General features: G+C 47.7%; 1 protein-coding gene across 1 annotated transcript; it reads left to right on the top strand.

Annotated features, from left to right (window-relative positions):
• Positions 1-18,438: 18,438 nt before the first annotated feature.
• LOC308511864 (melanoma-associated antigen 10-like) lies at positions 18,439-19,032 on the top strand (the record flags this gene model as incomplete). Its single annotated transcript, XM_081081709.1, has 1 exon — positions 18,439-19,032. One exon carries the CDS (start codon positions 18,439-18,441, stop codon positions 19,030-19,032), a length of 594 nt encoding a protein of 197 aa, XP_080937835.1.
• Positions 19,033-23,070: the final 4,038 nt, after the last annotated feature.

Raw genomic sequence — 23,070 nt, forward strand, 5'->3', positions numbered from 1 at the left:
GTTTGCTGGTTCTTTGGCCTTTCTCCTTCTTTGCTGAACACAGCGTTTTCTAGAATCTCCCTACCCTACTGTTCCAGGAAGGGCACCTCCCTTTTATGCCGTGACTAGGGGTGATTGGTATATGCCCCATACATGGAGTTGTCTTGTGCCAAGAGCCTGACATCCTGGGCTGAGAAAGCCCTGTTCCAGGACTCTCCTTTGTCCTATATTGGCGCCTCTTACCCTTGTGCCAAGAGGGACCCTCTTCTTACAATCCAATTGCCCATAGCTGTTGCCTGAGCTCTCTGTTCATGCTGAGGTTGAAGCCTCGTGGTGGCTGGTACCATGGATCTGTCTCTGGCCCAATGGCGTAAGCTGGGCCCTCTCTAGAGAAGAAACCTGAGTTCCCTATGATCAATGCCAGAGCCCCGCCAGCAGGCGAGGGAATCCAAAGGCAGTTGCTGGGCATGGAGGCCAGAGGGACATAGGCTATCAAGGAGACAAAATTGAACCTCACATCACCCTACTTGGCCCAGAGATGGCTGGTAGTCAACGACGGGTAAGACTCCACAGGGTGGGGCAACCTAAGACAGGCACAGTCGGGGGCCAGTAGGAGAAAACTTGGGGTGCAACAAAGGTGGGGCACAGACCCCCCTCCCCAATGGTGCAGGGGCTTGAACACTCGCCCCTTCTGAGGAAGGTCTCCTGTCCCCATGGCTGCTTCCTGCTTCCCATGCCCAGCTCAGATCGGGACCCAGGTAAAGACAGAGACTGGCTGACAGCAGCTGCCCACTCACTGCAACAGGACTTGTTTCCCATTTCTACCTGGGACCACAGGGAAAGGGGAAGCTGAAGGAAAGGGCTGTGTCAGGATGCTGCCTTCTTCCCTTTCTTCTCCCTCTTTTTTCTAAACACTTCCATGCCTTGTAGTTCTTTTGCTTTCTCTTCTTTTTCTACTACCCTCCATTTTCCATATCAGCTGGATCCAGAGGGCACAGCTTACTCCTCCTCGGACATCGACACCACCATCAACCACGGCCTTGATGGATCCTTGGATGCAGCCCTTCAACTTGCTGACGCTTCGGGAAGCCTGTCGCCAGTGATGCCGCCCGCTAGCCAGACCAACAAAGATAATCAAACCAACAACTTGAGGACAGCTGTAATCCCTTGACTGAAGAGGCCGGCAACCTTCTACAGGAATGGGGCTCCTTGTGCAATCCATCCACTATGTTTATAGTTATGCTCACTGTCATTGCTTGCCAGTCTTCTCCCGAGTTGTAAACGGCCCAATCTGAGAGGTGGCCACTGATTTGCATGCACTATCATTTAAAAAATAAAAAAGGGGGAATTTGCTGGAAGCCGGTCCATCCTTGCTGCTTGACACAGTCGCTGCAGGAAAGAAACATCTGCACAGCATATGTTTCAAGGGACCTGGCGTATATAGCATACTGTTCTTAATATGTTTGCTCCCCTTAGCGCTGTGTGTTTTAACCAGGGTCACCTCTCCGAGAAAGGTTGTTTCCGCAGGTAGGGATTTTTCCCTGAAGTTAGGGAGGGGATGAAACTCCTTAACTAAGTGCCAGGCGGGTAGTTAATCACTTTAACTACAAACAATCATGCTTAAGCTACATAATCTTTACTCCCTGGAATGGAGATAAGAAACGCCCTAACCTTTGTAATAGAAATTGACAGGATTAAAATCAACTGGTATTAATACTGATGTAACAAGACAATAAACACCAGAACCTCTCTGGAGATCCAGACCAGAACTTGGCTGGAGATCCTGGCTAGGCTGCTGATCAACTGAACACTGTCTCCGTGTCCTTCCTTCTTCGCCGACTCCATCTATGCCGTTGGGAACCCCTGGACCTGCTGGGGTTGAACCCTCGAAATGGCTGACCTTTCAGTCATGACCCAGCCCAAGGAACCTGATAAGGACTAGGAGGGGGAGGACTCCGTATATGGCAACAGTTCACTCTGTGAGCAGGTCAAGGGCAATGCAGGCCTATACAATCAAAGGTGACAGAAAACAATCACCAGTTTGTACCCACGAATCCATGTAGGCTTTAAAAAAGAAAGGCAAAACTCCATGAATGAAAATAAACAGCACAATGATATTTGTGAGTCCATGTTCGTCTGTTTCCGTGCCACACATCTCGTCAGATGAGCCTGAGGAGACTAGAAATCCTGGCCTGGACAGGCTTTTGTTCCCATTGTCCTCTTTCATTTTCACATACTCAGACTAGGAACTTGCTAGTTAGTCCTGAGGCAAGCCCAGGAAGATCTGGTCCCCTGAGCCTTGCCTACTGGACAGGACAAGAACTGCCAGGCTCGTGACCTTGGTGGAATCACCTTACATTAGTCATGCAACTTGAAACAGGAGGGTCTTTACTCACAGGCCCCCCTATGATGCCAGGAAGTTTCTGATCAGCATCTGAGTATCTCTAGCCTAAGTTCCAGGGGCCTTGAAGAGAGGTCCATCTAGAACCTGGCCACTCCATCTGCTAAGCGGTGTATGACAGAGGCAGTCTGGCTCAGAAGATGGGCCATTCCAGTCAACGTATAGGAGAAAGCCCATCATCCTCACCAGTAACAACCATTACTAACCCTGCTAGTAGGGACCCAAATAAAGATTGCTCACACAGAAAAAAACAAACAAACAAACAAACAAAAAACAAAACCTCTACCCATCACTTTTCCATCAGAGCTGTACTTCAGATTTGTTCTTGTGTCACGAGGTAGTGATACAACATGTGTAATACAAGCCCTCATGAGCCAAGGGAGACTTTTACAGCAGACCAGTCACTGGCCAGGACAGACAGGTGTTTTCTTTCAAAGTCTGGTGTCTCCCTCAAGGTGAATGAGCTCATCCCTGCTGGTCACCCTCTGGCAATGGCAGTCATTCAGTGCCCGCTCCCAGACCTCCCACAATGACACCTGGGTGCTCCTGAAGTGTTCTCGGAGTTTGACCACACAGAGAGGGGGAGACTGTATAAGGGAGTCCTAAACACTAACCCATTCTCCTAAAACATTTCTCTTTGTACATTGCAGGAATAAGCAGGGCCAAAATGAGTGATAGCACCAAGATCTTTCCTAGCAGCTTTCCCTTTTCCCTAAAGCTCAGAGTCCTTGAGACAGTCAATGAGCTCAGAGAGGCATCTCACAAGGACAGTCGCCTACTTCTGGGCACAGCAATCTGTTTAGTTGAACAGCAGATGGTGGGTAGTGTTCTCCACGGTGGTGCCAATTCAGTTCTACATCTGCGGCATGATGGCCCGTTGATGGTCATGATTCAGCTGGATTCTCAGTGAACTTCCTGCGGAGTCCTCCTGCCCCTAGGGGACAGGTGCTGTGGGATTCCTACCAGGAAGATATCCTTTCCCCCTTTCCTGGTTATGGGCTCCAGTAACCACCTGGGTTTTGAAAGTGAAGTTGGGTACTTCTGCTTCAGGTTGGACAGTACAGCCTGCTTTTCCAGTTCCACAACCTCCACAGGAGCTACATTTACTGGGCCTGAAAAGATTCCCCAAAGTCAAGGAGCGCTGGGAACCACTAGAGAAACATTGAGACGTTTTTTCCTTCCATAAACCAAAGGATTCCTGTGAGAGGAAAGAGTTATTCAGAGTTTCCCCCATGCAGTGGTTCTCAACCTTGGCTGCACATTAGAATCACCTGGGCATCTTTTTAAAATCCTGATTTCTGGGCCTCATCCTCCAGAAATTCTGTTTGTTACTAATGTTGTAGCCCCACCCCATAACAAAGAAACAGAATTTCTGGAGGATGAGGCCCAGAAATCAGGATTTGAAAAAGATGCCCAGGTGATTCTAATGTGCAGCCAAGGTTGAGAACCACTGCACTAGAGGCTAAGCTGATTTCACCAGAGGGACGTGGAGTGAGCTGGGAACCTCTGACTGAGCACTTCTGATGTGTCAAACTTTGTTCAGGGAATTCTGGGTGAGGCCGTGGGAGAGAGGGAAATGAAGAGGAGAGAGTCTGGTCCACTAATGGGCAGGTGCCAGCCCAACTACTGTGGGCAGCATGTACAGCTCAGAAAGACCTTGGCTACTATGGGGAACCCACAGTCAATCAGGTCCCAAGCTCTTTACCAGGTGCAAGGAGCTAGTGTGGAACCTCAACGACTGAAAGGTGAGCGAAAGGGCCCAGGATGCCGTGGGCAGTGGGGGTGGGGCAGGTGTGTGAAGTTAGGCAGACAGCCTGAGTCTGGAGGCTACTCAATGTTCTCTGTGCGCTGTGCAGCTGACCCTGGTCTGTCACACACACACACACACACACACACACACACACACACGTGTGTATACACACATAAACAATCATACAAACACATAGAGTGGTGAGAGGGTTTGCAGCCGGAAAGGGCAGAACTCCCCTGGAAAGGTAAAAAAAAAAAAAAAAAACCCAGGGATTTGGGCAGGAAAGTTTGCCAGACCCCTGAGCCCAGAGGGTCGGAGGGAGACCACATGGCAGACAGCCGTGACCCTTGGGCCAAGCACAGCCCCTGACTGGGGAAAGGAGATCCACGGGATTCCTGGCGTCAGGGGATTTGAGATCTGGGTTCTGTGTTCACGGAGGACTGAGCCTAATCTGGGCAGCCTGAAGAGCTAACCAGACCATGCAGTGCCGGTCAGAGAAGAGCTTATAGAAACTAAGCCTTCCTGATTTCCGCGGCCAGCGTTTGTTTGTTTGTTTTCACTGAATCCAGTTCATAAGACATTTTGGATACAGACACTCACCTGTGCTGAAGAGAGGGAGAAGGTGCGGACTAGTGGAATCTGGGGAGAGACTGAGGAGAGGGGCGGGGGCCGCGAGAGGTAGCAGCGAATTGAGTGCTGAGACACCACTGAGCCCAGGACTGGGGCAGCCATTCTCTCCAGGGAGTGAGACTCCTCTCCCCAGCCCCCAGGCAAGGAGCACAGCCACACCCAGATTGCACCCTGAATGAGATCAAGTACTAAATAATCGGATCAGTCCCTGGGAGTTAACAGGGTCTGGCCTATAGAGGGATTTTCAATCCCAGCAACAACACAGAGCGGGTAACTATTAAGGAAGCAGCTCTGGGCAGTGGACTTCCCCACACCAGTTTTAAGTGAAATAGAGACGATAAACCCAAGCTACTGGACAGAGAGGCCCTATAGCCTCAGAGGCCAACCCAAAAACACTGCCACCCAGAGGCTGAGCCACAATCTGACTATTAGCTAAATACAAGTTAAGGCAGTCTGGGATACAAATACGGCCTGCTTTAAAATCAGGACTGTGGTTTACAACACAGAGGAACAGTGTATCACAGGGAAATTCAACACTCTCCTGAATACCTGACAGGACTAAGGTGAGCCAGACTGACGAGTAGAAGAACCGAAGGACCTTCACTACTGCAATTTTTTTCTTCTTTTTTCTTTTTTCACCTTTTAACTAAGAAACCAATTTTTGTTCTTCTTTTTCCATCACCTGATTTTACCCTTTTAATTACTACATTTTTATTTTTAACCAGTATTATTACTGCTACCATTTTACCATTTTTTAAAGTGCCATTTTATTTTCTCTTTATTTTATTTGGGGATTAGTGTTCTCTATTCTATTTTCATCATTCCTTTAACATCAATTTTCCCTACCTCAATTTTACCTCTATGCTAAAACCCTCTCCCTCACTTTTCCCCTTTTGTTGTCCTGTTTCTCTTACCCTATTCCTGCTTTAGATTTTCCCTATTCCTTCCGTTTACGTCCTGTCAAAATTTCATCCTACTTATATATCCTATTTCCAATCCACTGCTCTAAATCCTTATACACATATCCCTTATCTTTCTTCACTATCCAAATTTTTTTTTCTTCTTTTATCTTTCTATTGTTTTGTTGCTGTTTGCTTGATTTTTTAGTATATTGGCTTTTTTGTTGTTGTTGTTGTTGTTTTTTTTTGTGTATGTGTGTGTGTGTGTGTGTGTGTGTGCTTTTTAGGACTGGTTGTGAGGCTGTTTTGCTTTTGATTTTGCTTTTCTCCTGCTATTTTTTCCCCTCCCTCCTCCGCCCCCCCCCCCCCGCCCCCCGCCGGATATTTTTGTGCTTCTGTTTTCCCTTGCCTCTCTTGATATTATTGGTTGTTTCTAGTTTGCATTCCTCTCCAGGGAGCTGTTGCTGGAATTTGTTGGAATTAGTGGCAGTTCTATAGGAGTTTTCTCCTCATACACATAGCCTCTTCCCCTCTTCTACTTCATTCTCTCTTTTCGCTCTTTTTTTTCTCTTTTCAATCCACCTCTTTTTTCCAAATTTCATTTTTGCACTCTTTTTTTCTTCCCTACTTTTCTTTTCTTTTCTTTTATCTCTTTTATCTTTTTCTCTTCTTTCTTCCTTATCCCCTAATTCTGCAAGAAGCTAGAAGAAACAGATGAAAAATTCAACTACCTATGCAAGAAGCAAGAAGAAACAGATGAAAAAATTCAATAACATATGGAAGAAGCTAGTAGGAACAGATTAAAAAATCAACAACTTAAGACCCAAGAAGAAATGAAGAGTGATATAGCTGTAATAAAAAACACCACTGAAAGTATCAACAGTAGACTAGGAGAAGTGGAGGACCGAATTTGTGAATTAGAAGACAAGGAAGCAAAACACACCCAAAATGTACTGCAATTGGAGAAAAAAAATTAAAAGACAGGAGGAGAGCCTAAGGGAGCTTTGGGACAACATGAAACGAAACAACATACGAATAATAGTGGTGCCAGAACAACAGATAGATGAACAAGGATTAGAAAACCGATTCGAAGAAATAATATCAGAAAACTTCCCTGAGGTGGGGAAGAAAAAAGTCACACAAGCCCACAGAGTCCCACACAAGGTGAACCCGAAAAGACCCACACCAAGACACATCATAATTACCATGGCAAATGTTCGGGACAAAGAGAGAATCTTACAGGCTGCAAGAGAGAGACAGAAAGTTACATACAAGGCATCTCCCATTAGATTATCAAATGATTTCTCAACAGAAACACATCAGGCCAGAAAAGAATGGACGGAAATTTACAAAGTGATGCAAAGCAAAGGACTGAATCCAAGAATACTCTATCCAGCAAGGCTATCATTCAAACTTGAAGGGGAAATAAGAAGCTTCACAGACAAAAAAAGGCTAAGGGAGTTTATCACCACGAAGCCAGCAGTGCAAGGAATGCTAAAGGGACTGGTGTAAAAAGAAGAAATAAAAAGCTCAGAAAGAAAACAGCCACACAAAAAAAGGAAAGGGCTACAAACAAGTACCTTTCAATAATAACTTGAAACGTAAATGGACTAAATGCTCCAACCAAAAGACATCGAGTGGCTGAATGGATTAAAAAACATGACCCATACATCTGCTGTCTACAAGAGACCCACCTCATTAGAAGGGACTCACACGGACTGAAAGTGAAAGGATGGAAAAATATCTTTCAGGCAAATGGAAAGGAAAAGAAAGCTGGGGTAGCAATACTTATATCGGACAAAATAGACCTCAAAGTGAAGGCCATAACAAGAGATAAGGAAGGCCACTTCATAATATTAAAGGGATCAATACAACAAGAAGATATTACCCTGGTAAACATATATGCACCCAATGCAGGAGCACCCAAATTCATAAAAAAAATTCCTGGAAGATATCAAAGGAGAGATCGATAACAATACAATCTTAGTAGGGGACTTTAATACACCACTGACAGCACTGGATAAGTTCTCTAGACAAACAATCAGCAAAGAAACAGCAATCCTAAATGACTCACTAGATGAGACGGACTTAATAGGCATCTTCAGAACACTTCACCCCAAAGCCACGGAATATACATTCTACTCAAGTGCTCATATGACATATTCAAAAATAGACCATATATTGGGTCACAAGCAGAGTATCCCCAAATTCAAGAAGATTGAACTCATGAAGAGCATCTTCTCAGACCACGATGGCATAATATTAGCAATAAACTACAATTAAAACAACCCAAAATACTCAAACATCTGGAAGCTGAATAGCATGTTATTAAATATTGATTGGGTTACCAATGAGATCAAAGAAGAAATTAAAAACATCCTGGAAACTAATGACAATGAAAACACAACAATCCAAAACCTATGGGACACAATGAAAGCCGTCCTGAGAGGGAAGTTTATAGCTCTACAGGCCTATCTCAAAAAACAAGAAAAAATGGTAGTAAAAAATCTAACTCTTCAACTCAAAGAATTAGAAGGAGAGCAACAAAAAAAGCCCAGAGTGAGTGGAAGGAAGGACATAATAAAGATTAGAGCAGAAATAAATGACATAGAGACCAAAAAAATAATACAGAAAATCAATGAAACTAAGAGCTGGTTCTTTGAAAAGATAAACAAGATTGACAAACCTCTAGCCAGACTCACCAAGAAGCAAAGAGAGAGGACCCAAATAAACAAAATCAGAAACGATAGAGGCGAAATCACAACAGAACCCACAGAAATACAAATGATTGTTAAAAAATACTATGGACAGCTCTACTCCAACAAACTAGACAACTTGGAGGAAATGGACAAATTCCTAGAAAAACACAACATTCCAAAACTCAATCAGGAAGAATCTAAAAATCTCAACAGGCCAATAACTAGGGAAGAAATTGAAGCAGTCATCAAAAAGCTTCCATCAAACAAAAGCCCAGGACCAGACGGCTTCCCAGGGGAGTTTTACCAAACATTCAAGGAAGAACTAAAACCTATCCTCCACAGACTACTACAAAAAATTTTAAAGGAAGGAACACTTCCAAGCTCATTCTATGAAGCCATCATCACCCTAATACCAAAACCAGGTAAAGACAACACAATGAAAGAGAATTACAGGCCAATATCCCTCATGAACATAGATGCCAAAGTCCTCAACAAAATCTTAGCAAATCGGATCCAGCAGTACATCAGAAAGATCATACACCATGACCAAGTAGGATTTATCCCAGGGATGCAAGGATGGTACAATATCCGCAAATCAATAAACGTGATACATCACATAAACAAATTGAAAGAAAAATACCACCTGGTCATATCAATTGATGCAGAAAAGCATTTGACAAAATTCAACACCAATTTTTGATAAAAACTCTCAGTAAGGTGGGAGTAGAAGGAGCATGCCTCAACATAATAAAAGCCATATATGACAGGCCCACAGCCAACATCATACTCAATGGACAAAAACTAACATCATTTCTCCTAAGAACAGGAACAAGACAGGGATGCCCCCTCTCACCACTATTGTTCAACATAGTACTGGAAGTGTTAGCCATTGCAATTAGGCAAGAAGAAGAAATAAAAGGCATCCAAATTGGAAAAGAGGAAGCAAAACTGTCCTTACTTGCAGACGACATGATATTATACATACAAAACCCTAGAGACTCCATCAAAAAGCTACTAGACTTAATACATGAATTTGGCAATGTAGCAGCATACAAAATTAACCCCAAGAAATCTGAGCATTTCTATGCACCAATAGTGAACTTTCAGAAAGAGAGATTATAAAAACAATCCCACTTACCATCGCACCAAAAAAATTAAGCTACCTAGGAATAAACTTAACTAAAGAGGTAAAAGATCTCTACTCAGAAATCTACAGGACGTTGAAAAAAGAGCTAGAGGAAGACATAAACAGATGGAAGAACATACCATGTTCATGGATTGGAAGAATCAACATCATTAAAATGTCCATACTACCCAAAGCAACCTATAAATTCAACACACTTCCCATTAAAATACCAACGGCATACTTCACAGATCTAGAACGAACTCTCCAAATATTCATCTGGAATAAAAAAAAAAAGACCCCGAATAGCTGCAGCAATCCTGAAAAAGAACCAAGTTGGTGGGATCTCAATACCAGATATCAAGTTGTATTACAAAGCCACTGTTCTCAAAACTGCCTGGTACTGGCACAAGAACAGGCATATAGATCAATGGAATAGAATAGAGAGCCCAGAAATCACCCCGAACCAATATGCTCAATTAATATTTGACAAAGGAGGCAAGAACATACAATGGAGCCAAGATAGTCTCTTCAATAAATGGTGTTGGGAAAATTGGACGGATATATGCAAGAAAATGAAACTAGACCACCAACTTACACCATACACAAAAATAAACTCAAAATGGATAAAGGACTTAAATGTACGACAGGAAACCATAAAAATTCTAGAAGAATCCAAAGGCAACAAAATCTCAGACATATGCCGAAGCAATTTCTTCACTGATACAGCTCCTAGGGCACTTGAAACTAAAGAGAAAATGAACAAATGGGACTACATCAAATAAAAAGCTTCTGCACAGCAAAAGAAACCATCAACAAAAAAACAAGAAAACCCACTGTGTGGGAAAACATATTTGCCAATGTCATATCTGATAAGGGCCTAATCTCCAAAATTTATATGGAACTCATACAACTTAACAAAAGAAAGTTAAACAATCCAATCAAACAATGGGCAAAGGACCTAAATAGACACCTTTCAAAAGAGGACATTCAGAAAGCCAAGAGACATATGAAAACATGCTCAAAGTCACTAATCATCCGAGAGATGCAAATCAAAACAACAATGAGGTACCATCTCACACCTGTCAGATTGGCTATCATCAACAAATCAACAAACGACAAGTGCTGGAGAGGATGTGGAGAAAAAGGAACACTTGTGCACTGCTGGTGGGAATGCAGACTGGTGCAGCCACTATGGAAGACAGTATGGAGTTTCCTCAAGAAACTGAAAATGGAACTCCCATCTGACCCTGTGATCCCACTTCTAGGTATATATCCCAAGAAACCAGAAACACCAATCAGAAAGGATAGATGCACCCCTATGTTCATAGCAGCACAATTCACCATAGCTAAGATCTGGAAACAGCCTAAGTGCCCATCAGTAGATGAATGGATTAGAAAACGGTGGTACATCTACACGATGGAATACTATGCTGCTGTAAAAATGAAGGAACTCTTACCATTTGCAATGGCATGGATGGAACTGGAGAGCATTATGCGAAGTGAAATAAGCCAGCCAATGAAGGAAAAATACCACATGATCTCACTCATTCCTGGATAATAGAGACCATTATAAACTTTTGAACAATAATAGATACAGAGGCAGAGCTGCCTCAAACAGATTGTCAAACTGCAGTAGGAAGGCCGGGGAGGGTTGGGGGGCAGGAGGAGGGGGTAAGAGATCAAGCAAAGGACTTGTATGCATGCATATAAGCATAACCAATGGACATAAGACATTGGGGGAGAGGGGAGGCTAGGGGCCTGTCAAGGGAGGGGGGAAAATCAGGATACATACGTAATACCCTGAGTAATACTTTAAGCAATTAAAAAAAAAGTAATGGAGAGGAGGGAAAAATAAAAAATAAATAAAAATAAAAACATAGTCTGGTTTTCAGAACAGTAAAAAAAACACACACACTCACACTAAACAAACAAACAAACAAAAAACACAACACATAGACAACGCCACATGTAAACTTGAACCTGTTCCTGCCTCTCAGATCACCAACAGGAACTGAGACTCAATATAGACAGAAGGGTTCACCCAAATCATAGGAACTCGGCCCACGGAACCCAAGCCTGGGCCCCTTGTTGCCCCTTTGAAGGTGTGCTGCTTACACAAACTACAGCCCAATCTCCACAGCTTCAAAAGAAAACAAGCCCCAAACTCCTGAGCAAGGTCCTTGGGGGTATTCTTGGAGGAGTGTGAGCAGCTCTCAGGGTGTCAGGCCTTGCCAGCGCTCACTCCTCTCCCATATTTCTCCCTTAGGGAGGAGAGTCTGAATCTACATGGGGTTCCAGCCCAGCCTCTCCAGCAGCAGCTCCAGCCAGAGGGCTCTTCCCAGTCCCTGTGAGCAATGTGGATGGCGATGGTGCAGTTCCTGTGGAGGCTCCGTAGGGTCGCCAACAAGTCTCCAGAGTCATGGCCCCATTTAAGACCAAGCCTGCATAAGGCTGCCAGGAGAGGCAGGAGAACTCCATCTCCCCAGAGGTCTGTGGGCCTCACGTGGGCTGTGGAAACCCAAAAGTGTGAATGTCAATAAGCATCATGCATCAGGCCTCCGTGTTCATGGTCTGTGGGCTGACCTCTTCCCCCAGTGTCCCCTGGGGCCCTGGAACCCCACTGACAGGGATGGTGGGAGAGCAGAGAGTGTTGGCTCCTTCTTCCTATCCCCACGCACTCAGCTGCCAGGCCCCATGGAAAGGGCTGGTGATGCAGATGCCTCGTCCATCAGATGGAGTCTTTGGGGAGCTCAAGGAAGAAGGTGGCGACAGGTAAGGAGAGGCACTCAGGACAGGGTGTGTTCAGTTCCACAAAGAAGGTCACTGAGACCAGGGGAGCACAGATGTGGGAGAACGGGAGCTTTGGCTTCACACCGGGTGAGTGGGTTCTAGTCCTCTCCCAGCAAAGACCCTCCTGGGTTTTGTTTCTTCCCCCCTCCTCCAAGACTGTCAGCTCCCTCCTCTTTTCACCCCAAGGTGCTACAGTCCCCATGCACCCTGGTCCCTCTTCCAAGGCTCCTGATTGTAAATCCTTATAATCAAACCTCAGCTGGGCCCTGGGGTACCCCTGTGCGAGCTCAGATCCTCCAGCCAGGTGTCTACACTCGATCACTTTGGGAGCCACCCTCCTCCATTCCCTGGCTGCACCAATACTATCCGCTCTCAGCAGGCACACCTGGTCCCCACTGCAGCCTAGAGACAGGAATAACAGGACCAGGAACAATTGGCACTAGAACCCACACAGCATGCCCCTATCAGGCCCTGGGATGGGCATGATCCACGGATCCTAGAATTCAAGCCTCAAATAACTGGGTGGGCAGTGCCATTGTCACCACATTCTACAGTTGCGAAGGTGGCACCTAGGGATCAAAATATGGCCCATGATCTTGGGCCCTGACTACCTCACCCGCTGTTCTTGCCTCTCTTCCTTGTACCTGGGGAAGGGGGTCGTACCTCCTCAGAGCTGTGCAGTCACAGGAGCAGAAACACAGCCTGCGGATTCAGCCGGGTCCTAGTACCTGGCGGAGCTCAGTCTCCATAGGGCTGTGAGTACCTGCCCATTAAGAGGATAGTCAGAACCGGTGGCTACACATCATCATCATAGGGCCTGGGCCTCGTTACCACACTCGACATGAGCACCCCCACTCTGCTTGTCTTTCCCCTCCTGTCTTTAAAGTCCATGAACCTGATATCAGCTATTATGTCCTCGTGTTTATGAAAACACACCCAATCTCAAAGACCAGGCTCTGAGGACATTAAAGCTGCCACCTGTGCACTCTCTTCCCAATCCAGTGTCCTGACAGTCCCTGTGCCCAGCACCTCTGCATTCCCTCCCTTTCTCTCTGGCTGGGTCTCCTACCCATGGGCAGGGTCCCAGGACCTGCAGGACTCATGGTGAGGGCGTGGGGAGGACAAGGTGACTCTGGGCCAGAGCAGTCAGTCCCGGGAGCCCGAAGGCGCGGGATGACCAAGAGTGGTGAGGACTGACTTCCGGGTTCTCGTGGTCTGAGGACTGAGGAAGCCCCCTAGCACACCTTGAAGTATGCATGCCTGAGGCTTGGCCAGGGCCATAAGTGTCCGCAGTGTGCCTGTACTTGCCAGCAGCACCTGCAAGCCTCATGGTAGGCCTGTGGATTTGCGTTGCTTCCAGACTTCTACCTTAGGAGTGGAAAAGGGAGGCAAGGGAATTGTCCTGAAGGTTCTGGATTCAGGGCAACGTGGGAGGGGTGCCAGGCAATACTGGTAATTAAAGTGTGGGTCTTGAGGCAGGATGATGGTACTTCCCACCCCAGTAAACACAGGGACCGCCGGGCTTAGTGTCTACTGGCACAACTGGCACACTGGGCACGATAGTCACCGTGGTGTGTCTTAAAGTGCACCTTGGAGGTCTCAGAGAGATGGATTGCATGGCCTGCAGTATTCACTCTCAGTTCAGCAGAAGGGAAAGGTCCCAGGCACTCTCCCACTGTGCATGGGTTGTGTGGAAGGAGGATACCACACTCCAAACAGTGGGTGCCTTGAACCCAGTCTGTGCTGCTATCAGTCCTCGGTAAGGCTCGGCATGGGTCTGCAGAGGTAGTTCCTCCACAGGTTTGTCTCAGGGCACTTGGCCTGCGGGGCACAGACCCAGGTCAACACAGGGTGGTGGCCCAGGCCATTCAGCCCAGATAGAGACCAGAAGGGGCGGGCGGGGCAAAAAGGAGCAGAACTCCGCCCCTGTCAACTGTCCTGGGTGACCACACAATTGGTTTCCGGAAGTGATGTCACTGACTCATGGACTTCTGCCTGAGAAGTCTGAGGGAGCTGAGCGCCATCTTTGGGAGGCCGGCTTCGGGTCGGTAGACGGTACAGGCGCTGAGGGGAGCCTCCTCAGGTCGGCGGGGCCCAGGCTCTGCCTGGGATCAGGGTGAGGACCAGACGGAGGTACCCGGGGAGCTAGTTGAGCCCGAGTTGGGAGTCCTGGGGAGGTATGCCCACAGGCCTCCCTTGGGGTCTCGGGGGTGAGGGCCTCCGTGTGGGGGTCCGGCCTCGCGGTTCACAGAGGGAGGGTCCTAGGACCTGCAGGCCTCATGGTGAAGCCGTGGGGAGGACATGGTGACTCTGGGTCCAGAGCCGTCAGTCCCGGGAGCCCCAAGGCGCGGGATGACCACGAGTGGTCAGGACTGACTTCCGGGTCCTCGTGCTCTGAGACCCTCGGGCGGCTCCGTGTCAGAGGAGCATCTCAGGTCGGCAGAGGGGGTCCGGACCTGCCCGGCGTCAGTGTGGGAACCTGAGGGAGACTGGGGGGCCTGGACCCCACAAGGGTGTCCATCGGGCAGGCCTCCTGGGGTGGGGGAGGGGTGATCTCACACATTGTGCTTTGTGATTTCTGCATTGGGTCTGAGAGACACTGGGGGGTTTGGTAGAAGGAGCAGGGCTTCAGGCAGCAGAGGGGGCCCCCAGGTCCTGCCGCTGTCAAGTTGTGGTCCCTGAGGGAGATTGGGGGCCCTGGACCTCAGAATCCTCAGTGCTGGGAGGACCAGAGTGGGCGGGGTACTACAGGATGGGGTGACTTCTGCATCAGGTGTGAGAGACTGGGTTTCAGGGTAAGGAGCAGTGCCACAAGTCCGCTGAAGAAGAGAAGATGGGGACCAGGACCCCACAATTTAGGGGAACCCATAATGGGCCTCCCCTGATATTAGCCATGGAGGAGTCCATGTCAGATGACCCTGTGAGGTGTCTCCTGACTTCCGCATGCAGGTCAGAGGGAGACTGGAAACTTGGTAAATCATGTGAGGCCTCACTCAGGTCCACAGAAGGGATGCAGAAGCACTGCCCAGAGTCAAGGTGCTTTTCCTGACTATTGCATCCGGGTCTGACAGGCTCTGGGGTTCGGTGTAAGGAGCAGGGTCTCAGGTGGGCAGAGGGAACAGTCAAGGTGAGGACCCCCAGGGAGGACTGGGGGAATCCAGGAACCCTAACTGGAGGGGAGTCCACAGAAGTCTGCCCTGCTCAAAGTGTTGGGAGGCCCTATGGTGGATGACCATGCAGAGAGGAACCGCAGAAGCCCAGACCTGATGTCAGCCCTTGGAATTCAGGGGAATGACATATGTGGCAGAGGGGAGGACCCGGGTCTTGCCCCAAGTCCAGGTGAACATGCAAAGGGAAGACTGAGGGACCCTGGACCCCACAACAGTGATGCCCCACATTACAACTACTGTGAACCCTGGGAGGTCCCTGGTCCATGACCACTTGCTCTCTTCCTGACTTGGGCCTCTCAGGTTGACAGGAGGTTCCAGCTCCAGCCAGGAGTCACGGTGAGGATCCTGCAGGAAGACAAGCGGACTCCACCCCCTGAGCTCTGAGGGGTCAGGCTCCAGGTAGGCAAAGAAGGGGGCTGCAGGGCTCTGCCAGGATACCAGGTGAGGACCCGAGGTAGGACTCAGGAAGCCCCCTAGCACACCTGGATGTCTGTATGCCTGAGGCTTGGCTAGAGCCGTAAGTGTCCGCAGTGTGCCTGTTCCTGCCAGCAGCACCTGCAAGCCTCATGGTAGGGCTGGGGATTTGGGTTGCTTCCAGACTTCTACCTTAGCAGTGGCAAAGGGAGGTGAGGGCATTGTCTTCAAGGTTCTGGATTCACGGCAACGTGGGAGGTGTGCCAGGCAATGCTGGTAATTAAAGTGTGGGTCTTGAGGCAGGATGATGGTACTTCCCACCCCAGTAAACACAGCGACTGGCTGGCTTAGGCTCTGCAGGCACAACTGGCACACTCGGCACGATAGTCAATGTGGTGTGTCTTAAAATCCACCTTGGAGGTCTCAGAGAGATGGAGGGCATGGCCTGCAGTATTCACTCTCAGTTCCGCAGAAGGGAAAGGTCCCAGGCACTCTCTGAGTAAGCCTAGGTAGCACAGGGAGGAAAGAGGATACCACACTCCAGACAATGGGTGCCCTGAACCCAGTCTGTGCTGTTGTCAGCCCTGGGAAAGGCCTGGCATGGGTCGGCAGGGGTGGTTCCTCATCACGTTTGTCTGAGGGCACTCTGGAAGGACAGGGCCTTGGTCAGAGGGAATGGCTTCAGTTCATGCACAGATGAGCTGAGGTTGTGGAAGGGTCATAAAGGTGTGAATGCTTTCTTGTGGGAAACTGCAGCTATGTGCTCCCTGAGAAAAGAAGAGAGCCCTCAGCATCAGGGAGTGTCCTGTCCTCAGCATCCAGATTCCCCAGGCAGGGTTACCTGGGTGTGACATGCTCTCCCTTTCCACATGCCTGCTCGTCCTGAGCTTTTGTCACTGAGGACAGTTATTCAGGGTGAAATCAAGTCACCTGGATTCAGACCCAGGCCAGGCCAGGAAGAAAGGCAAGTATCCTGAGGCCAGACTACGGGAACTCTACCCGGAATGGATGGGCCCAGGCCCTGGTGTCAGTTGTGTGATAACCTGTACAGGGGTGGGGGCAGATGGAGTTCCTGTTCCCTTTTGTCTCAGAGCTATCAGCAAGGTGAGGACCTTGGTGTGAGACCATACGTCATATCATCCCCAGGATCCAAATTTTGTCAAGAGAGAGACGAGTCCCAGTTCCTGCCAAGAATCAAGGTGAGCACTGAGGGGGAGCAGAGCACATGGGAACCCAGACTTACCCTGCCTCCTCTGTCAGCAATGGGGAAACTCGGAATAGGGCCTGGATTACCTCAGCTCACTTCCCTACTCCTGTATCTCAGGGAGGTGCACCCTAAGTCTAAGTAGATTGCGCTCAGTCAGCAGAGAGAGTGTCTGAAACCCTGCAGTGCGTCATGGTGAGAAGTGATCAGAGCCTTAACCCAGCGTAGATGGACCCAAATCTTCAGTCACCCCTTCTTGATCCTCTGGGAGAGGGACCCCCTCATTTTCTTCACTCAAGTGTCAGGTGTGTGTGGTCTTGTTCTGAGAGTTTGACCTCAGGCCAGCAGAAGGCAGTGAGGGGCCTGGCCCTGGCAGGGGAAGGGTGAGGATCCTACATGTGCAAGGAGGAACCTCCCACCCACAACAGAGGGGACCTCACAGAGTCCTGCTGCCCCTCCTGTCAGCATTGGGGTTCCAGGACTGTGATTGCCATGGGCATCCTGAGGTGCTCCGTTTTTCCGACCAGCAGAGCCCCCGGATAGAAGGAGGTGAAGGCCTTGGTTTATGCTACATATTCTCAGGTCACAGAGCAGCAGGAGGCCAGGAAGTGCTAGGAATTAAGGTGAGGTTCCGACCATGAATATGTCCCCATGGGCTCGCCACCACTGTCAGAGGGGACCCCACATTGCCTGACACCTCCACACCCCACCGTCAGCTACAGAACCCTGCGCTGTGCCTTCTACACCCTGAGCAGTCATGTCACTTCCTACTTCAGGCTCCTAGTGGGCAGGCTGATCAGGAGTGAGCCCTGTGAGGCCCATGGACACCCCTAAAGGGGAGACCTGGAAGTCACCTTTGTCAGAGCCGCCTAGGGTGTGTTTCTCAGCTCATGCCTCTCATACTCCCCTTCCCCCAGGCCCGTGGGTGCTAATCGCCCATCTTCTGCCCACACTCGGTCACTGTTCGAGCACGAGTCATCATGCCTGGTCATCATATGAGTGAGCCGTGGAAGCCTGAGGAAGACCATCTGGACCCAATGGAGATCCCTGACATGTTTGTAGAGGAACTGTTCTGGGCTATGCAGGAGGAGGAGGAGGAGGAGGAGGAGGATGAGGAGGAGGCCCTGTCTCTCTCCTCCTCTCGGTCTTCCTCCCCCTCAGTCCTGTTTATAGACAGCCTAGAGGAGGTGTCTGCTGCTGAGACACCAAGTCCTCCCCAGAGTCCTCAGGGTGCCTCCCCCCATGCCATGGCAGCCTTTCCATGGAGACACGCTGACGATGTGAGCTCCAGCAGCCAAGATGAGGAGGGTCCAAACACTGAGGGAGGCCCTGATGAAGATGCCGATTCCTTGCTCCACAAAGCACTGCATTTGAAGATGGTAGAAATGGTGGAGTTTCTACTCCTTAAGTATCGTGCAAAGGAGCCGACCACCAAGGCAGAAATGCTGAGTAGTGTCATCAAAGAGCACCAGGACCACTTTCCTGAGCTCTTCAGTGCAGCCACTGAATGCATCCAGTGGGGCTTTGGTATTGTTGTGAAAGAAATGGACCCCAGTACTCACACCTATGTCCTGGCCACTGCCTTGGGGCTCAGCTATGATGGGATGGTGAGCGATGGGCACAGATATCCCAACACAGGCCTCCTGGTCACAGTTCTGTGGGTGATCGCCTCAGAGGGTGATTGTGCCCCTGAGGAAAAAGTCTGGGAAGCACTGAATGTTGTAGGGGTGTATGATGGGAAGGAGCATTGGCTCTATGGGGAGCCCAGGGAGCTCATCACCAAAATTTGGGTCCAGGAACAGTACCTGCTGTACCGCCAGGTGCCCAATAGTGATCCTGCATGCTATGAGTTCCTGTGGGGTCCCCGAGCACATGCAGAGACTACCATGTTGAACACCCTCCAGTTTGTGCTCGGGGTTAATGACAGGGATCCCTATTCCCTTTCATCCCTGCTTGAAGGGCCTGAGTAATGACACTATGCCTGAGCCAGAGTTGAATCCAGGCACTTTTCAGGCCCATGAGCATTAACTTCTTTTGCTGGGCAGAAAGTGCATCCAATTTTCAACTCTATGTTTGAGAAGAAACTAATAGTGAGGCCCAGGGAAAGATATGAGCTCCTATTATGATTGACAAATTTGTGCTTTATTATTTTGCGATTTTTAAGGAAATTTTTGAATGTCCCTTTTCATAGAAGCTTTCATAAACTTTTAGCATGTGAGTTTGTAAATGACATTGATCACATTATATATTTCTACATGTCCAGCTCAAGAGTAAGAGATTTGCTATTGTATAACCAAAATTGGGACACTTTCCATCCTAGTTTGTGATCCCAAAATAGATAACGTGGCATTATAAAAGGATTTCCTTGGAAATGTGTAAAAACTCGGCAGTACATGCAATGGAGTTAATAAATAGAAAAATAATAGCAAAAGGTTGTTAATTTTTGATTCTTATCTCTTCTCGTCTGCCTTTGCATGAAACAACTTATCGAAGGATCCTTGGTTCCGGCAAGAAAGTGGAGGGATTTCATCTGCATAAAGACGACCCCTGCTCAGTGGTTCATTTAATCCCCAGACATTCACTGAGCCTATGTCCTCTGGAAGGTCCTGTGTTAGTAGTGGGGACACCAACATAAGCAGGGCACACCCACCCACAGAATGATAGTGTAGGAGCTATAGTCATATAAGGGAGGGGTTAGGTGTCCCCTAAATCTTACAAACAAGTAACAGAACAGGTGAGGTGGTGGGCCTCCAGGGAACAGCACTCAATTTTGAATGGCCTTCATTTATACCGCAGCGTAGTTGCAACAGCATGGTGGAACTGGAGAGCATTATGTTAAGCCAAATAAGCCAGTCAGAGAAAGATAATTATCACATGATCTCACTTATATATGGAATATAATGAACAACAAATGGATGGACAAAAACATCCAAATACAGAGAAGCATTGATCTGACCATTAAACCTCAGAGGGAAGGTAGGGGAGGGTGGAGGTAAAGGGGAGAGATCAACCAAAGGACTTGTATGAAGCATATAGGCCTAACCAATGGACACAGACGCCAGGGGGGTGATGGCATGAGTGGGGGGCTGGAGGAGGGCAATGGGTGGATAAGGACTCATATGTAATACCTTAATTAAAAAATGATGTGCATGGCATGAGCCACGCAGACACTGTGCCATTGGACAGTATGAGCACTAGGCGTGTTATACCCATCATCTGCACAGATTTCTACAGAAATAGAGTTACTGAGCCATGAGAAACATGATGGCCTGGGAGAGCCTAATTGGGATTAAATGTTAATGATCTTGAGCGTACTCTGGCCAATCATTATCAAGGGGTAGATTTTGGGTGGGGGTGAAATGAATGAAAGCATTTGTTTGGATGAAAGAGCAGCTTGGACAGAGGGAAAGAGTTGTAAGTAGATTCTCTTTTTGGCATCTTTGTGTGTGTCCAGCTGGGAAGGCTCCCCACACCTGAATGTCAGCATACATCCATGAATTGAGTATCCTCTTTGGCCGACTGGGTGTTCTGTGCCCAACTGAGCTGCACATTCTCTAATATGACCTTAATAACAAACAAGTAATCACAGTGCCAGAGGCGAGAGTGGAAGTATCTGGGATAAAAACGATATTAGAAATAACTGCCATTCATTACAGATTCAGTCTCCACTAGGTACTGTGCACGGTGGTTTACAAACACTCCACACATCCCTGCAGTCCTATAAGACAGGGCTTATCAGACACACTTACTTCACAGAGGAAGAACCTGATGCCTATTGGGCCTGCTAATTTTCCCAAGAATACATGGCTAATAAGTGGCATCGTGGAGTCTTGACCCCTTGCCTGAATTCATCAGGAGTCCATGATATTTCCTGCCTTTCTAGCCCATGGCCCACCTTCTGCCTCACAATTAATCTGTCCTCTAAGTATGAATGAACTCTTTCAGATGACAATTAGTAGAACCCTGGGGCCCAGGCAAGAGCAGGCCTAAGGAAGGAAGGTGACAGTGAGAATAAAGCATAATTTGGAGATTGTCTGAGGTTTATTGATATCTCAGTCTTCCCGGGGCCAGGATTTCTGCCTCGTCCCAGCCTTTTCCCTCATGACAACACCCTTCCCCTGGTCTTCCCTTGGGTGCCTCCTGTCCATCCATGAATCATGATCTGCTGACTTGCTTATCAGTGCAGCCTCCTTCTAAGGCTGCACAGAATCTCCTGCCCTCAACCTTTCACAGAGGCTCCCTACTCCCTTCAGAATGACCCTGCTCTCCCATAGCTCACCCTCCATCCCATCTGAGAGCAATAGCCCCTTATTTATTTTCTATTAAGAGATAACTGTAAATAGGAATATACTTTTAAGAAGTTTTTATTTTATTTTTGACACTATTACAGATACCATATTTTCCCTTCTTTTGACCCTGTTCACATAGCACCTGTCTTCCCTGCACCCTCTGGCCTTCACCACATTGCCATCTGTGTTCATGGATGTTCTTTGGCTAATCCCTTCAGTTAGTTTCATCCAATCCCTCTCTCCCCCATCCCCTCTGACCGCTGTCAGTCTGTTCCATGTCTTCATGCCTGTGTTTCTATTTTGTTCGACAGATAATGTTCACTAGATTCCACACATAAGTGAGGTCATATAGTTTTTCTCTTTCTCTGACTGGCTTCTTTCACTGAGTATAATAATCTCCAGATCCATACATGCTGTCTCAAAAGTTAAGAATTCCTTCTCTTTTCATGCCAGGTAGTATTCCATTATGAAAATATACCATTGTTTTTTTATTCACCCTTCTATTGATGGGCATCTGCACTGTTTTCAGCTCTTGGCTATCCTACATAATAAAAGCCTAATATGCAAATTGACTGAATGGTGGAACAACCAGTCACTATGACGTGCCCTGACCACTAGGGGACAGACACTCAACGCAGGAGCTGACCCCCTGTTGGTCAGTGCTCTCCCACAGCGGGAGCTCGGTTCAGCCAGTGCATCAGTGGCGAGTGCATCAGTGGTGGCAGCAACCTCTCCCGCCTCCATGGAGGCACTAAAGAGCAGCAATCAGGTGGGTGGTAAAGAGTGAGGGGTCCCGGACTGCAAGAGGGTGCAGGCCTGGCTGAGGGCCGCCCCCTACGGTGATCGAGTTTTGTGCACTGGGCCTCTAGTTGTAAATAATGCTCTTTGAACATAGGGCTGCATATATTCTTTGTGATCGGTGGTTCAGGCTTCTTAAGATATATTCCTAGAAGTGGGATCACTGTGTCAAATGGCAGCTTTATGTTTCATTACTTTAGGAAACTCCACACTGTCTTCCATAGTGGTTGCACCTGTCTGCATTTCCACTAATAGTATACAAGGGTTCCTTTTCCTCCACATCCTCACTAGCACTTTTTGTTTGTTGATTTATTGATGGTAGCCATTCTGGTAGTTGTGAGGTGGTACCTCACTGTCATTTGAATTTGCATATCTCTGATGATGGGTGAAATTGAGCATTTTTTCTTGTCTCATCCATTTGTATGTCCTCTTTAGAGAAATATCTACTCAAGACCTCTGCCCACTTTTAAATTGCATTGTTTCTCTTCTTTGGTTGAACTGTATGAGTACTTTATATATTTTGGAGATTCACCCCTTATCAGATGTATCTTTGGCAAATATGTTCTCCCATGCAGAGGCTTCTCTTTTCATGTTGTTGCCGGTACCCTTTGCTGTGCAGAAGCTTTTTAGTTTGATGTAGTCCCATTTGTTTATATTTTCCTTTATTTCCCTTGCCCTGTGTGACATATCAGCAAAAAATATTGCTATGTGTAATGTCTGAGAGTTTACTGCCTATGTTTTCTTACAGGATTTTTATGGTTTCATGACTTACATTTAAGTCTTTTATTCATTTTGAATGTATTCTTCTGAATGGTATAAGTTGGTGGTTTCATTTCATTGTTTCACATGTACCCATCCAAGTTTCCCAATACCATTTACTAATGAAGAGACTGTCTTTACCTCATTGTATGCTGTTGCCCC

The sequence above is a fragment of the Myotis nattereri genome (genome assembly GCF_964212035.1).
Source record: "Myotis nattereri genome assembly, chromosome: X".
NCBI lineage: Eukaryota > Metazoa > Chordata > Mammalia > Chiroptera > Vespertilionidae > Myotis > Myotis nattereri.